Below are 18,663 nucleotides of genomic sequence, written 5' to 3' on the forward strand. Positions count from 1 at the left end.
AATGCTCATATACTGAACATGCTGCTTAACTTTTTATGTTGAGTAAATTCAGTCAGGTTTTTAAGGCTGAAATCTGAGTTTCGTGTATGCCATGTGGTGGGCTTTGTCAGCTACATTTATTTTCTTTTCCATTCAGACAGTTGAGCTCTTAAAAGATGAGCCTTAGGTATGCAGTGGCTTTCAAGGCAATATCAACCAATTATAACAGGAAAACCTGAAATTTATTCTCAAATGGAGGTACTTTGTGAAAAATATTTGTGCGTTTTATCCTCTTAACAAGTAATCTGAAATGAATATTAAATATTTTTTAGTATGAAACTAGTAAAGCCATTGCTAATAATCCACTGAGATTTCTTAATTGGTTAAAGATAGTCTGTAAATTGAATGCAGATGAATCTTTGTGTTTAGCTTCAGTAGCAAACAGTACAGCATGTGGCATACTGGACCTAAATTGGGACAGAAGAAACTGCAATTCAGTACAGTATCTTTTCTCATTGCTCTGTCCACTGTTCACTCTGGTCCCTGTCAGTTTAGTCTGTCGCTTTTTTCCTTTCCAGTCCTGTATCTCTTTCAGGTTTTGACGTGTTGGTTATTTTTACTTGCCCCAGTTTTTCACTCTTAAACCCTTTGCTGGCAATGTGTAACTGGTGCTGGTAGATAGATGCCTTGTGAACAAGCGGTGGGAGAGCTAAGGATTTGGGTAGTCGTGTAGCAGATAGCGTGTGTATGAGAGGGTGGTATTGTACAGTTTGTTTAATCTGCGTAAGCTTGGATTGGCCTTTCTGTGGCCAAGAAAAAATGGAAAATGTGATTTGATACAGATAGTTCTGTGCTTGAAAGGGAAATGGCAGAACAGGTGTGCAGGTGCATCTGACTCTGCATATGGCTCTATGCCTTAGATACTGAGGAAGGAATTCTATTCATTTTTGTCTATGTAAAGGAGAGGTTTATAGGTATGTGAAACAGGAAATGCTGTTCCCTGACTTGTTTCCTCTGTGTATGTTTGTCTATGTTGGGAGAGAGGAGAGTACTCGGTATACGTAATGTTTGCAACTTGAGTGCCAAGACAGATATTTTAAATTTCACTGGTTTTTTTTCTATTATATATGCTAACCGAGTGTCAGAGTTTTGCTCAGTGAAATTATTTTTAAAGATATTTCAGTTAGATATTTATATTCTTGAACTATTGTTGTCAGTTAAGAAAATGTAAATCTCTTGTAGTTCTTCAGGTATTTATGATTCACTTATAAAGAGCATCTGAAAGGATTAGCTGTTGTTTGCGTATTGTATAATTTTTCGAAAATATTGATTTCTGAATTGCAAATGCTAAATGTAAAGTACTGTGAGAAATCCTATTTTAATTGAGTTTCAATCCAAGTGTGACCTTTTGGTGATAGTTCTTACTGGACATTTGACTGGAATTCACTTTTTTTTTTTCCTACTTAAAAATATACCTTATTTCCCTCTCTCCTCAGAATCAACGAATCCCATCTGACATGGTGTTTCTCAGAACATCGGAAAAAACTGGTATGTTTTGATAATTCAGATTGGTTACGTGATAAGTTTGTGGTTGCAGTAAAATTTTAGATTGTGCATTGTAGCCAATTTGAAGTGGTCAAATAGATTGATGGTAGGAGAGCTACCTTCGTCAGATTACTGGGAGAGGGTCCATGTGTGAGAAATACGGTATGCTGGGACTGTAAAACAGGAGAAATCTTACTGTGAACATAAGACCTTTGTAGATATGTTCCTCTGAGTAGTTGATTTTTATGAATTGTTGTAACAAATGTTTAGGTAAAGCAAACATTAAGACTACTTTACATTTAAGACTGTACTTGTGTAATATGACTTGACAGTATTTGAAATTATTTATGACTAATGGTTATCTTGCAACACACATTTAAATGTCATCCAACTGTATTTCAGTTATTAAATTGAAAAGAACTGAAATTTGAACCTACAAATATGTTACTGAAATAATTTCTTTAAAAATCTATTAGAGTAATCTAAAAACCTCAAATAATTGAATTTTTTTACTTGGAAATAATACTGCCTTTTTGGTCAGTCAAAACAAACCCAACAATCTTCTTGAGAGAGAGAAAGAAAAGTACTTCTTGTTAGCTCTGTTTCTCTTCCCATGGTGATAGGGGAGTACTCTTAATCTTTGAGAAACAAATATCTCCTCTATAGGAAACTTATAAATTATAGCTGGTTTGATTAAAGTTTAGAAATTGCTATTGGATGCTCCCCATATAACTCAAATGAGTTTCCCTCCTTTATATTCCCATTTCTCTTCAGATCCTGAAGAACTGTCTGATATTTGTCAGGCACAACTAAATTCCACAAAGCTAATAGCTGTGATATTGATAAACCCTGTATTAGTGGCACTTGGTATTTCACTGTCGTACTGGAGTTCTATCATATATTTCAGATAAAAGGTGAAATTTGCAGAAAATGTTTGCAAGAGAAGACAAAAATATTTCTGATAGCCTACAGAGCACTATTAGAGCTATATATTTGCTAAAAGAAGAAGAAATTACTATATAGTTACTGTGTCTTGCTAATGACTTTCCAATGCTGATTAGATACACTAGATCATCTGTAACTGGTCTGGACTGACAAAGTTTCCTAATAGTCTGTATATAATCTCCACCTTGGTTAACCACCCTCTGGTTCAGATTACATGGGTTTTTCTTTTTATTCCCTCCCACAGTAGCACATTTTATTAAAATGCATAATGCTTCTGACAACTCAAATCTCTTGGATCCAGCACAATTATAAAAGGATTGACAATGTTTCTTTTGGGGGCTACTTGCAATGTCATATTTTCCTACTAACCCAAAAACTGTTTCAGCTGAAATCACAGCTCCTAGAAAAGTAGAAAGTAGGAGGACTTCTGCACCTGTAGAATTACTTTACACGTTGCATGCAAGTGGCCTAGTTTAAATGGTAGGTCAATGTGTGTTGATTCAAGATTTTCCCAGCCTTTACTAGCTATGTCGGATTCGGTGTTACATATCTAGGCATTTGGAAGCAATCACCATCCACTCCAGCAGGGGTATGTATCACTTGTAATTTCTTTAAGTGATGTGTGCACAGTAGAAATGCACAGGGAACTCGGTATGTAATACTGTGCAGTGTTTGCTGTTATAGGAGCATCAAGAACTGTTTGTCTGGTGAGAGCTAGCTTGCTGTCCTTAATTAGGATCCTTGCAGCAGTTTACATGAGATGCATTGTCACTGCTGGAATAAATGAACAAGAACAAGATGAGACAGTTGCCTAGCTTGCAACAAAACAAGTTCTTAACTTATTTTGCATATCTGCACAATAGTGTGTTTTCCTCCCTGTTAATTCTTAAATTCCTGGATTCTGTTCGTGAGGTTATGAGACACTGTGTACTTTCCCTTTCCTGTAGTACTGTTAGTTGAAGGATGGGGCACAGGTATGGTTGTCAATTAACAATACAGGCCAGAAATGCATCTGCACAGGATACCTGTGTCTTGATTGGGAAGTATATGAATAGTAAATCTTGAAGGACCACAGTTAATATAAGTTAAACTATCTCTTTGTCAAGATATAGAAGGGGGGAGTAGAACAGGGTGAATCCCTATGTCAGAAATGTGTGAAGAAAAACATTTTTTGAAAGTAAAATTCATCAATTCTACTTCAGTGTTCAGTCTTTAAGTCTATTTCAGTCAGCTTTCGTAGAATGTCATAATTAAAATTTTCCTGTAAGAAGCTCCATTAATTTGCTATCTAGAAAATAAAGCTACTTTTTAAAAAAGTTTATTATGTTGTAACAATAGACTTTCCATAATTGATATTAAGAAAATGCTTGTGAGCACTTTGAAAGAGTTGTGTACCTACTATAAAAATGTTAATTATAATGTAAAGTGAATAAAGAGTAAACTGAGTGAAATCTTCCCAGAATTCTGATACAAATTACTTTAGATACACTTCTGCTACACGTGGAATGTGATTTTAAACATTGAAAATGCACTTTCTATAAGCATGCAACAGGTTAACTAGTTATATTGGTGTTGCACTTCTTTAAAAACAAACAAAAAAAAACCCCACAAAAAAAATCCCCTGAACTTCAAGCATATGGCAGTAATTGTTTTTTGACTAAAGAGTGAACACTTACATCTGTAATTGTTTCTTCCTAGATGTTGCAGTTTTGACTGATTTATGGTTTAATTTATAGTTGACACTAAGTACTTTGTAAAACACATTAGTTTTTGCATGGTTTTATGTTCTATATGTAATTTTATTTTATCTTCTGTGCAATAAAACAGTTTAACTATAACTTGTTACTATAAATCTATAAAGAGTAAAGTGAAGAGTTTGAACTAATCTTAAAATCCAGCCCATCCTGTAAGCTTCTTTTGGGGCAAAGTACTATTTTCCAACTTCAGTATTTACACTACATATTAATGTAGTCTGCAGCATTGCAATATCCTATATCTTCAGTCAAAAAAGAAGCAGTTTGAGTTATAAATGGGTAGTTTACAAAGTTCAGCCTAAAACTTTTCTGGCTTTTTTTCATGTAAGTGTGGTACCATGGAAGAAATGAGACAGTGGTGTGTGATTGGTTTTCTTCCCCTTCCACTTCCCACTCGCTTGCCTCCTCCCCCCCCCAATGCACTTTTAGGAATGTTGAGTTTTTTAGGATACTTTTAACTCTACGTAGCAGAAGCTGAATTTCAGGGAATCAAGCTTACTTTGATAAAACTGAATTCTTATTAGATTTTTTTTAATATATTTTACTTTATCAGATGCATTGTCTTTTAGCTAGAATGATATCTTCATATAATCTGATATAATGACTTGATGTTAATTGTGTACATGTATCTATTAAGATTCCTATGGGTTTTTAATCAGACTTTGAGAATAGTTAGTCTAAAGACTAAGGTAGGTGGGTCTTTGTTTTATTTTCATGTTTGACAGGCCATAACATTGGTATTCCCCTCTTTCATGAATGGAGGCAGCTAGATGGCTGTTTGAGTTTAGAGTTAGGATTACTTCCCGGGGGCATGGACCAGGTGGAAATCACTTCCTCAGATGTGAATTCTTCGCTGCTGTCAGGCTCCCCATGTAACAGGGATTTCCACAAGAACTTCACTGGCTTCCAAAATAGTTAAAAAAAAAAAAAAAAAAAAAAGACAAAATTAAGAGCAAAAAACTCTGGAATAATATGTTGGTTTTACATATATTTTAAAAGGGAGGGGGGGAAGGTAAAGGCTGAATCTTATTTTTGCTCATTACATATGGCAGAGATGACAAGGAATTTGGAAGATTTGTCCCATTTATCAGCCTTCCACCAGATTAAAGGAAATGTTCATGCTGAGCTGGCTCCGGAAGATGGTTTAAAGGTTATTTTCATTTGGTGCATAAGCAGGCATCGTGCCAAAAACAACTGACTACCTTAGTGGAAAGCTGTTACACAAATGTAGGCAAGGTCTGCATTACACCAACAGAAAGCTCCCTTATTGAAATTAAACTAGATCCTAAGTGCACTTTAACATAGTTTTCGGGTTCTTTTTTAAATTGTTTTGCATGTTCTCTACATTTTATTTGTCTATATGCCATCTCAATCATAGATCAAAAGCTAGACAGGGTATTCCAGACATCATTGTATAACTTTATAACTGTCCACAGGAACTGTCAACTGATGCAGGTGTTAATGACTTCAGCATTATGGGAGTATTATCAAAGATACTATGTTTGTAAAAGACAGAAGACGAATTTCAAAGATAAACTCTTTCCTTCTCTGAGCTAAAATCCTTGTCCTCCACCTGGGGTGTTGTGCCTTGTGTTGGGACTTGGGGTGTTGTGCCTTGGTTCAGTGACCAGCTTCTGATCCGGGTCAGGTATTCCTATGCTAACACACAAAGGTGTTCTGACATGAACTGGAACTGGTCCTTCATGAAAATCTGGTGCATGTCTTTATAAGAGTTGGTATCTCTGGAATATTTGTGCTCTGTTAGCTTTCAAATGTGAAATTCTGAGAGGAACACAAATTTGATAGCGTGGCTACAGTGTCAAAAAAGAATGAAGCTTAATTATTTTTTTTCCTTCAAACTTTTCATTTACCCACCTTCAGTAACCTCAGATTCTTATTATTCATGGGGCAAAAGCTGGCATATGTAGTGGCTGGTTCTGAGCTAAGCATGTGTGATTTTTGCTATCAATTTTTGCTAGGTCCTAAAACAGATGACTGCTGGAGCTAACAGCTTGCCTTTTCTCTTGTTCATGTGGCTCTTTCATCCTTTCATTTTTTACAAAAATTCAAGGAACTTCATATCCTTGAGATCTTTGGTCTGCCATACTTGATTGAAATTGTAGATTGAAAATTTCCACAAGTTGAAAGTTACTGGGAGAAAGATGGCATAGCAGTATAGTATTTTATATGGAAGTAGGGCTGAACCGGCTATTTGCTAAAGCCTCTGCAGCTGGAAGAGCCAAGGGATAACTACCTTTTGGGCTTATGACATGCTCCATAAGTGCTAGGACTATGAAGAATTGTTTGTATTCTGTACTACTGCTAACTATTTAGACTTATGACAGACTAATCACAACAGTGTTATGGTACTGCATTTTGTTAGTAGCTTTTTAGGAGGAGGAGAACTGTTTAATCTTAGTTAAACCCTTCTTTTTGTTCCTGAGGTCCCGCTTCTCACAGATAATGCTTTGTGATGGTATGAAAAGTAGAGCTCAATTTTCTCTTCAGCCTTTTCTGGTAGAAACTGAACTTGTAAAGGGTAAAGTGAAAGTGCTTTTACTGGTCTACTTCAACTTTCCTGACCATGATATTTGAACCTTGTACATCTGTCTTTTGCACGGAGTTAGAGTTTTTGGCAGACACTTGATTCTATGTAGAGTAACAGCCACTGCTTCTGGAAAAAAGTAGTTTTCTCAAGAGGCAGAGTACTGCATTAAGATATTCCTCTTCTAACAAACTTGTAAAAGCTTGCAAAAACTGTAGAGGTAGAAGTCTAGTAAAATGAAGTGCACAAATGCATTTTAATACATCAGCTGCTGGAGATTTCTCAGCAGCTACCAAATTGGCAAAAGATTTTTTTTTTTTTATTGTTATAGGTGATACTCTAGAGAGAGCAACTCCCACTGGCTGATCAGTTCCACTGCTCTCAAGCATGTTGTCATGCACAAATCATCATCGTAAAATAATTTTATTATTGTATGTCTTTAAATCCAGTATACAGAAATTTACTGGTGTGGACATTGCAAAATACTGTATGTCTACCAGTACAGCTGTGCAGTGGAAGCAACAGGGAAATGGGAGATAATTTACAAATCCTCACAATCCTTTGATTGTGAAAAACCTTTAATTCCTTGTAAGGTAATGCTAGTTGCACAGTTGTTACATCTGGTATTTTTCAGGCCTGCATTACATTGTTTTGGTCTTACCATCTAAAGTAGTCACATAGGTATCTCAGAATCACAGAGTAGTTGTGGTTAGAAGGGATCTCCAGATATCATCTGGTCCAACACTGCTGCTCAAGCAGGGCTGCGTAGAGCTGGTTGCCCAAGATCACGTCCAGATGGCTTTCAAATATCTCCAAGGAGGGAAATTCCACAGCCTCTCTGGGCAAGCCGTGCCAGTGCTCAGTAATCCTCACAGTTAAAAAATAATAATTCTTGTCTCCTCATGTTCAGAGGGAACCTCTTGTGTTCCAGTTTGTGCCCGTTGCCTCTGGTCCTGTCACTGGCACCTCTGAAAAGAGTCTGGCTCCATCCTCTTTGCACCCTCCCTCCAGGTATTTATAGACACCGATAGGATCCTCCCTGAGCCTTGTCTTCTCCAGGCTGAGCAGTCCCAGCTCCTCATATGTGAGATGCTCCAGTCCATCACCTTCATGGCCCTCTGTTGGACCTTCTCCAGTATGCCCATATCTCTCTTGTATTGGGGAGCCCAGAACTGGACACAGGACTCCAGGTGTGACCTCAGCAGTGCTGAGCAGAGGGGAAGGATCATCTCCCTCAACGTGCTGGCAATAGGTTGCCTAACGCAGCCCAGGATCCCAGCAGCCTTCTCTGCTGCAAGGGCACGTTGCTGGCTCATGTTCAACCTGGTGTCTGCCAGGATCCCCAGGTCCTTTTCTACCAAGCTCCTTTCCAGCTGGGTGGCCCCCAGCATATACTGGTGGGGTGGGTTGTTCCTCGCCTGGTGCAGGACTTTGCACCATTTCTTGTTGAACTTTGAGGTTCTCGTCAACCTGTTCCTCCAGCCTGTCGACGTCCCTCTGGACATTCCCCATTCCATAGATCAGTTTCTTGAATTTCACTTACAAAAATCCTTAAAAATGGTATATTTACTCAGGCATAAATTACTAGTCGCAAACATGTTTATATTTTTCAGAATTGTAACAAAAAGAGCAATCTCATTTGTATTAAAATTTGTAGTTAAATGTTTTCAGGATTCTTCGCTTGTAATTATGTTAACAACAATATGAGAAAAATGTGGGAATAAAACAGGAAAATATTTTTTCTTTTGAGGCTTTGTAGCAGTTCATTTCTGTAGCAATATAACTGTCTCAGATGTGACTTTTTTTTTATTTTAAATTTTACCATTTTACTGGCATAAACTATGTAATGCAAGTGCAGGCTAAGTCATCATTCATATAGCTTGATTTGCTGTTTGAAGGAGCTCTGAGTAAACTAGTAAACGCTTACTCCAGAGTCTACCTTCTCCAAAAAAGTCCACTAATTAAAGAAAAGAGTTATTTTGAAAACAATGAATTCTGAAGCATTTCTCCACAGAAAGAGAGTATTGTGCTGGCAAGTATGTTTTACTTGTTTGAAAGGTCTAGTTTTGTAGATCTGAAAATGCAAGTATTAGTAGAACATTTGTGACTTAATATGAAACCCTAAACTCACTGCAAGTAAAAATATAATAAAGGTGATGCAAGTAGTATCTATTTATTCTGGACAGTTAGGAGCAAGTGTTCTACAAACAACTTAATTGTCTGGGCCCCAGCCTGTTCTGGAACTTCAGATATTTGAAAATCAAACCAGAGGAAAAAATGTCAGTCTGGAATTCAGTTGTGCAACTGATGTCACTTTTTATCTCTTTATAAAACCAACTACTGCAGAATAATAAGGCTGAATGAGTTGCATTTGTCACACATTCTGGAATTTTCTATTATGTTTAGAAAACAAGTGTTATAAAACCTACCTGTCTGGGAACTAAAATGCTTTGAAAATCTATTGCTATAGAGAATGATAAATGACTAGAGTTAAGTTTTGCACATACGGCCAGATAAAAGTTTATCTTCAGGGCATGAGTAGCTGCCAACAATCTGTCCAAACTACTTTAATCTGTTTCTATACTTCAGTTCCTATTCCTTTTTTAACATTTGATTTAACTCAGGCTTGAAATGTTTTGGTATCTACTTCAAGCTACTAAGTAATACTGGTTCTATGTGATCAGCTACTTATTTAAGATATAGTCAGATAGTATGAGTGTTATGTGGTGGAAGGAGGAGGTCTCATCAGGCATTAAGATCCTTGTAGTATTACTCTCTCTATATTATTGATGTAAAATTACACAGTAAAATGTTATTAGAAGACATGATCAAATATTTTATTCCCTAATTATTTTCTTTTATTTTCTGTGCATACTTGGGTGACTAGCACAATGCATGTTTCATTAGATTTGCAGCAAATAAGCAGTAACAAAGAAATATTTTACTATTTATTTTTAGTATTAAAAAAACAAACAAAAAACTAGTAAGAGTTGGAAAAGTTGATCTGTAAGGAGGCTGTGTATTGTGTTAAGACAAAAATTTGCCTGTTCCCACTCTCCAGTGATAATGCATTTCCCCAGAATTTCAGGGCATTTGGTGGCTTGGCTGGAGTAGCAGTCTGAATATCTTGAAATCCCAAACAATTCCCCCAATTTGGGGCAACAGCTTAGAAAAGCTGAAAGTGAGAATCATCAAAGTGGATCTCGGAGGCAGGGCAAATCAGGCAAACAAACTATATGTATATTTATAACTGTGGATATGTTGTCAAAAGCTTTGAAAATAAAAGATAAATTACTTTTGCAGAAGTGAGGTTCAAGAATTCCTCACGTAGAAGCAGTTTAGAATATGTTTCCTGTAAAATATCTGTTCATGAGATTGATGCCATGCGTTATGGTTTTTTAAAGATACTGTCACCTTTTTTCTTCTGTTACATATTTTTTAATTGTGGGGTTTTTTTTCTTTTCTTACCTGAAGGCTTTACTAGGCAACTTTTTAACAATAACTTCGTAATTCTTTGAAATGATTGGAAAACCTCTCTTGGTGGTTCTCATCTTTATTATGAAAAGGAATTTCTGCACGGCCTATAAAGTTCTGATTATTCAGTCTAATGAGGAGTGATCTTGCAGTAGTTTTAAAGTTGTCTCACTAAAAATTTAGAAATGATCCTCAAATCAATCTTAATGTTGTACTCATAAGGAAAGGATGGCTTGCACATGTTAGTCTGATTCTGACTTTCATATGGGCCTTGAGGTGTATGGCTGGCTGGAGTAGGAATGGAAGCTTGTGTAGACTTGAACTACCTTAGTCTAGCAGCTCTCTTTCCAGTGGTAGAAAACCTAACGCGGAGCAACCTGCCTGGTAAGGAGTACGCAGTTGAAGGCGGCACTGGGTTCTCCATAAAAGTGTTATGGCCCATCTTGCCATGCTGTCATTGCTCTTGGTACATGTGAAAGGTAAATGAAATTTAGCTCAAATATTTAATTTCTTCAGTTACAGTTCTGATTGCAGGTGTCCATGTAGCTTTACACAGCCTTCCTCTGTCTGTCAAGTAAAAAGAAATTGGAAAAAAAAATAGAAAACCTCTGGTCTTTTGCTGTAATGAAGTCCAGTGATAAATCTTTGCAGCTAGGTTTGTTGTTTCTTCCCAGGCTCCTGTCTGGTAAAGGAGAATGTACTTTTCCCTGCTAAATTTTTAACCAAAGATTTATCCTCTTTTTTTTTCACATGCCTATTGTAATCAGATGGCTTTGTCAACTCCTTTGACTTGTACTTTTCTGTGTTTAAGCTTTATGAGATACAAAGGCTTTGATTCCTGCTTGTCCTAATTTAGTTAATGGTATGTCCTTCAAGTTGATTACTGTGGCTGCTGCTAAAATCTTTGAGACTAAGCGTGCTTTCAGTGGATTCTGGTTTATTTGGCCATGTGCTTTTCTCAGCGTTCTCTGTTTGCTTATGAGCTCTGCTTTCATCAAGAGAGAAGATGCTCCTTAAGTCAGCTACAAGCATGCTTCTTTGAGGTATATATGCATATGTATTTTTTTGTATTATTGGTCTTTAGAAGTATGTAAGTGCATGAGGGAGGTTAATGGGGAGAGTGAATTCTGCTGTGCTGTCAGAGCTCTCAAATCATGGAGCCTGTTCAGTCAATATTCTTAAAATACTTTGAATGTTTTGAACCTTTACTTGTGGCATCGATGTTAATGTGTGCTTTGCATGAGGATCAGAAAATTGGTTGAACTGATTTTGATATTTCTACTGAAATTTAAGCCCAAAAAGAAGGAAAGTTAGTTAAAAAGTCCTGATTCCATTTCTGTTATGATAGGCAGCAATTTAATGATTGTCCTGTATAATATAAGTATTGCATATCTGACTGTACATTGTAAGAAGAATCCTGTTGAATCTTTAAGCAAACATGCAGTACTTGCACTTAGAATAATTCTCATAATACATTTTAATTAAGAACCAACTTTCCAATTATAAACCAGAATGTTTTCCTGTGAGGGCCAAATGAGCACTGTGTGTTAAGGTCAGATGAATGGAAAATGCCATCTGAACTCAGTACTTAGACCAGAATAATGATTCAAATAATGGTAAGATATCAAAATGGATGGTGTTTATAGAATAGCACTTATGGAATAGTACCCATGTTAGACAATTATCCTGGTTTAGTAGGGCCTTAAAATGGTTTGAAGTGGAGCCACTATTGCGTTAAAAGACTGTAACGTTATAGCAGCCTTCCAGTACCTGAAGGGGGCCGACAAGAAAGCCGGAGAAGGACTTTTTACAAGGGCATGTAGTGATAGGACAAGGGGTAATGACTTCAAACTGAAAGAGGGTAGATTTAGCTTAGATGGAAGGAAGAAGTTCTTCCCTGTGAGGGCAGTGAGGCGCTGGAGCAGGTTGCCCAGAGAGGCTGTGGATGCCCCATCCCTGGCGGTGTTCAAGGCCAGGTTGGATGGGGCTTGGAGCAACCTGGTCTAGTGGAAGGTGTCCCTGCTCATGGCAGGGGCTTGGAACTGGATGATCTTTAAGGTCCCTTTCAACCCAAACCATTCTATGATTCTAACCTTTCTGGTTGCAAAAGGTCCAGTTTCATCCCTTTTACCTATCCAGATGTGCAGCCTATTTTGTATCAAAGTAGTCTGTAATCTCAGTGAAATTAGCTTGCTGTAGTAGGTTATACTAGATGGGATTTTTCTCCTACTGTGTTACAATTACTTCTGGAAAATATGTTCATCTTTGATTCATTTGAAGGAAGGTGTACCATCTACTGCCTGTTGAGAAACATGCTTCTAATACTAACATATGTAGTAAATATGGCTAATATGTTGATGATGTGAGCGAAATTGGCTTACAAATGAATGAGCAAGGCTGAAAATACTCTCAAGATTCTTGGATTTTAATCAGGTGATGTGTTTGGATCATTCGTGGGACAGATCACCGTAGGTTATTCCAGTTCTAAATGTTAAAAACAACTAGAATAGCAGACTAAGCAAATGCACAGAGTAACATCAGTGAAAAATGTTCTGTTGATTGTATAAAATGTAATGGTAAAGTTGACATCTGCCAAGTACAGTACTGATTTTCATACCATTATAAAGTGGTATTCTGGCCTCCTTTACCTTTTTTTGATCTGAAAAGCGAGAACTTTTTCAGTGTTCTAAGCATTCTGTATGGCAGACTTTTTGATTTAGTCATTAAAACTAAAGACATAAATAATTCACATTATCCTTTTTCCGTATCACTGGATTTCTCCAAAAAGAGATTACTAGTATATATCAGAAGAATAATGGAGTAAAGTGGTGCATCAAATCCTATTAAATGGAAAAGATAAATTAATGCTTTTGAGTATCCTTCTGTATGTCTCAAAATAATATAAATCAGTAAGTTAAAATTGGAGAATGTGAATATGAATGCACGTGTTTGTTTTTGTTTTACTTGGAACTTTGTTTGCTATATATGAGAATTTCATAATGTTTTTAATAAAAAATAGAGATAAAAATTCCTAAAGCGTACTGAATCAATATAGCAATTCAAAAAAGATGCAGTGTGATCAAGCTTGGATTAAAAGCATCTGTGTGCTTGTCAATAAGGGAGCTGTGATGAGTTTGGGGGTATCATATTGACCGTGTATTAATACACAGTATCCTATAAGACCATCAGCTGATTGTTTAGAATGTAAATGAATCTGTTGATGGATCCAGTGACTGATGGCTTAAATTCCAATTAATCAATTGCTTCATCGGTTTCTTAATTCAGATCAAATATCTCAAGTACACACAGTTCGTTCATGCTCTTAAGAGAAATTAATGCTTTAAAACTAATTTAATCAGCCTTATATAAATGCCACTGTATTTTTCAATTGCATCCTACGTGATGGCATTGTAGCTTAAATGTTTGGGATGTTTCAGGTGTCTTGAGCAAAAAAACTCTTTAGAAGCCATCATAATTGAAAGCTTCTTGTTATAGTGGTAAATGAAACTGTACTCCAACATGTCATCTTGGTGCTGCTATTCATCTTGTCATCAGTTTAAAATTTTCATGCACATAGTCACTTAAGTAATATAAATGATTTAAACATTAAGTTGTTCGTAAATGATCTGGTGTTAGGTATGTGAAGTCAAAGTCCATTTTTCTTTTGTTGGTTTTATTCTACTAACCCATGTCTTTCAATGCTTTTGACTTCAGGCAGGAAGGCTGGTAATATTACTAGACAATATATAGCTGTTTGACACCACAGTTCCACGTGCCCTGTTTCACAGTGACCCATCAATTAATTCATCAACACTTGATGCAGGCTCTTCACTGTGACACTTATACCAGTTGATCTTAATTTGATTGCCGTTAAAACCTTCCTTTCCTGACAACTGTTGTCAATTATACAAAATAAAATCAAGTATTCATAAGTAGGCTGTAATGGGATATAGGCAGACAGATTTAATAATTCAGTTTTGCTGAGGCTTGAAAGGCATTAGTTGTAGCTGTTGTTCTCATTTGTAAAAAATTCATTGGATATAGCTCTTGAGAGAGAAGGCAGACATAATTTTATTTATTTAGATTTGACTGAGAAGAACCCAGACGTGTAGTGGTGGTTTAGCATTATTTCTGTTTAAGAATAACTGACATGAATTCTTATCAGTTACATATTATAGAAAGTAAATGTAATTTAATTTTACGATTTTTTTTAAGACTAATTTAAGTGCACACGCTCTACGGTTGTTTTTCAATGATATATCTGTAATGGAGTGTGGAATTCAACTCTGCAGTTATGCAGACAAAACAATACCTTTCCAAGACTGGGGCGCTTGATCTTTAATATGCTTGTAAAATATGCATATTCCTGCATATCTGCTATATACAACTAAATTATAGTTGCTTCTCTCTGATGCATCTTCACCACAGTGTAACATTAAAATGTGTGCTATGGCATATTTGAATTATACCTATAAGTTCTCTTTAGTGCTTACTGGCAAGTCTCTTTTTTTAAGCTTGCTGATACTTGGCAAAAAATCTGAGAGCAGAAATCTGTTAACTTTAATGTTCTCCAAGAGAAAGTTAAATACGGTTTTCAGAACTTCTGTGTTGATTGGCTGGCTATATACCATTCTTTACTGTGTATATTGACATTTGTAACAAATACTGTGTGTGGGTTGACTGTTAAGGCCCTGTGGAAGGGATTTGAATGTACTTGTGAAATCTAAAAATGGAAATCTTTTTCAAAATAATTTCACTTGTAAAATGCTGATTAAATAGGTGTAGTTGAAGACAAGACCTGTTGTAAGTGATTGCTCAAAGCAAGAGCAGAAAAAATAAAGGACGGAAAAGTGGAAGTATTTTTTATAGTGACATGTCATTCACTTTGTCATTTTTTAAATGCTAGTCAGAGTAAGTTATTCCTTAAGTTTGGTTTGTTTGGGTTTTTTTTGGTTTTTTGTTTGTTGGTTTGTTTTTTTTCCCCTCTGAATTCAGAATCCTCTCTCTTTCTTCTCATCTGATGACTTACAGCTTCTTTCTCAGATCCTTGTTCCAGGCTGGGAACTGGGAATGGGGAAATGAAAATTAAGTTCTGGATAGAGGCCAAGTGGGAAAGATTAGTTTCTTATGGCAAGAAAACCATCTTAATTTCTCATGTTGCTATTAGTCAAGAAACGTGGCCAGTCCTGGAAAGCAAGTGTTTTAAATACTAGCATAATTTGCCACCTTCTGTTTGTGAAAGCAAAACCAGTAGACTTTGTGATTAAGAAGGAAGCAGGGAGGAAGCTCTGTCTTTTCATGGTGCCACTACCTAAATTTTTCCTTGGCATTTTCAGAATGTGATTTACAGGGGATTTCCATGTAGTTGATGCGTATATCTTGAGGTATTTGGATTCAATTATCCAGTCTTGGATTATTCAAGAGTATTATTGCCTAACAAAGAACACAAGGCCATACTTTTATAACTGGTAGGATGTTCTCCTTCTGTCTGATTATTTTAGAACACTGTTAGGCTACTAAGAAAAGTTCTCTTGCAGTCTCCTACTAAAGAGCCTTTGCCTAAAATGTCTCTGAAAGAACAACGTAAGTAATACACAGGAATGTGGGTGATATACAGGAGATGCTAGGAATGACACACAGTTTTGTTTCTGCAGCAAACTAAACCACCTTCTCTAGGGTAGTTGAGGTTTTCTTTCCACAGTTATTGCAAATATTAAATCTCGATATAATTCAGATCATCTAAATGATTTTGTTTGTTTCTTCATTATAGCCTTCCATGAAAATCAGGTGATGCAATTTTATATAGAATAATTTAAATTATTTTTCTTCTGCAAAGTAGATTGCTCTTAGTATGTCAATACTGCTATTGTGGCTTTCTTGTGTTAACTACGCTTTCTTTAGAAACTACTTGGTGAACAGGCTGAATAGTAAGCTAATTTTTTTAAGGAGAAATAATCCATCTTTCTGCTTATCAAAAACATCATTTCCAAATGAAATAAAATAGGAATAAATAATTCAGTTTATACACAACAATTTTTCTCTTCCAAGTGACTTATTCTAAAAACCCTATAAGCTAGAATACATTTAAGAAAACATGTAACATCCCAAGTAATAACTTGTTTTCAGAAGCCTGTATTAAAAACTGTAATTAATACTCAAAAGCGTGTATATAAAATGTAAGTGCTTGGTGGTAGCACAAGTTTATGTACATTACATTACTACAATTTCAGGAAATTAAAGATATCTACACATAAAGAAATTAATGCGTAAAATATGAATAGCAAGTTTGGTAGTATAAAAAATAAAAGATATGGCTATCTGATGATGATGCATAGTATTAATTAAGAGAAAGCTTATGATATAATTGGGTTTTACTTCATTAAGCTGCTTTTCTTGCTGGTTGGGAGGGGTGTTTTATCTCCCCCCCTCCTCGTTTTTTGGGGGCGGGGGTCGTGTTTGGTTTTTGTTGTTATTTTGGGGGGTTTGTTTGTTTTGTTGGTTTGGGTTTTTTTTTTTTTAGTTTAAGGCTAAAATATGACCAGCATTTTCCAAGCAAAACCTGTATTTAGTTTGAAAATTTTTGTTCAAGGCCTTTTTCTTCAGGATTTCTAGAGGCAGGTGGGCCCATAAAAGAGGTCACTGATGCCCATGTAAGTGTAAACCATTCCCAGAAGCATCAGACATGTACATGTCCTGCATGTGTGTTCTCAATAAGGCCTTAATCCCAGCACACACTGAGTAAGTAGGATTCTTCCTGCTTACGCTGAAATTGAGCACAGTACCTTTGTTTGACAAATTTAGGCCGAGCATATCATGGCCCTAAATTGGTGCCTTCATAGAATGAGCTTTTGTATCTCTATTTCGAAACACCATAAAAGCTACTGAAATAAATGTTATTTTTGTTCAATAGTCTATTAACATACAAAATAACACTTAAAAAAAGATGGGATTTTTATCCATAGTATCTCAAATAACCATAAACAAGCATATTTAGCAATGTATCCTTATATTTTAATGTTACATAGTTACTTCATGTTCTTAAAATTGTTTTCGTCCTTTGTATTGGAGGTGCTACTTTTCCTCAGAAAAGCCAACTTAGGGCAAATTCTGGACAGGCTTCATAGTTGAGCTTTTGCTAAAACACAAAAAATGGAATTGTAGTCCTACAACTTCCCTAAGCATACAAGTTCAATAGATTTCAACTAAAATGGTTTTAAAAATCAGTTTAGTTGCACTTGGGCAGGACATTGCATGGATATGCTCTAAATTCATTTATGCCTGTCTTCAGCTGATTAGGCTAAATGAATATTACATACTTGTAAATTAGTTTAAATATGCTCATGTGAAGTTTGCACCACTTTCAATAAATGATTAAAGTCTTTAAAGCCAGTGTAATTTCCTTAAATCAGCCCTTAAATTCTAATTCAGATCATTCCAAAATTTTCACTATAAAGACAGAAATAAGTCAGACATGTTCACAGTGTTCAACTTTGTCTACTAATATTGAATGACTGTGTATTGTTATGGGAAATGAGTATCTGAGTGCCCTCACTGTGTAAAGTAAGAAGTTTAATTTTATTCTTTCTCCTTTATATGTAGCCTTATGAAAATTTATGTGCAGTGTGGAATTTCTTTTTTTTTTTTTTGTAAACAGCTGTGCTTTGGTAAATATTTAAAATACTTCATGACTTTTCCTTTAAACAACACAGAACTTAAAAAAAATTTTGATACTTTGTATGCTGTGAAATAATTGTCAGGTTCAAGAGTTATCAATGAATTCAGAGGGAATAGTGATTCCTGATGTTTGTGTAGATGGTTTTTTTCCTGGCAAGTCATATTCAGGTTAGAAATGTAAGAGGTTTTTAACACTGACCTAACGCATTCTGTTAAAGTACACAACACAATGTTTTTCTACATTTGGGGGGTGGGGATGTGGCTTTTTTTTTTTTATAATTTTGTGACTGGGGGGAGAGGAGGCAATGCTTCCAAGCATTTCAAAATGGAGCAGTTACAATAGCTGTTTTTTCAGCAAACTTTGATTTTTAGAAGTTTTATGTACTGCTGACACAAATACCTTCCAAAGGTAAAGTACGTGTGACTTCTGTGCAATACACAGTGGGGAATATTTAGTGTTTTACAAGTCCAAGGGCTTGGTAGGGGTGAAGAGTCGTTTTTATACATTGTTTCTAATTACATGTTTAATCTTCCATGATTATAGCTTAGTTAAGCCAGGTTTAAAATCAGTATCTCATAGTATAATTAAAATTACTTGAGTCAAATCTGCTGCAGTATTTGAGGTAGAGAAGAGGATTGTATTGTTTCAGTTTTGCTGTTGTGATCACTATTGAAAGCTGACTTGGCAGAAAGCAGTCCCCTTTTCTGGATAAACGTGAAACAGGCTATGAGATAAGTTATTGATGA

At 35.9% G+C, this 18,663-nt stretch overlaps 1 protein-coding gene across 2 annotated transcripts in view; it reads left to right on the forward strand.

Moving 5' to 3' along the window:
- ATP9B (ATPase phospholipid transporting 9B (putative)) overlaps positions 1-18,663 on the forward strand; it is a 169,333-nt gene that overhangs the window by 50,973 nt on the left and 99,697 nt on the right. For both annotated transcript variants that reach the window (XM_069809226.1, XM_069809227.1), the window contains exon 7: positions 1,476-1,527. In XM_069809226.1, coding sequence (XP_069665327.1) covers positions 1,476-1,527 — 52 coding nt within the window. The remainder of the gene's footprint in view (positions 1-1,475; positions 1,528-18,663) is intronic.

This window comes from Haliaeetus albicilla, chromosome 21, assembly GCF_947461875.1.
Source record: "Haliaeetus albicilla chromosome 21, bHalAlb1.1, whole genome shotgun sequence".
Classification (NCBI taxonomy): Eukaryota; Metazoa; Chordata; class Aves; order Accipitriformes; family Accipitridae; genus Haliaeetus; species Haliaeetus albicilla.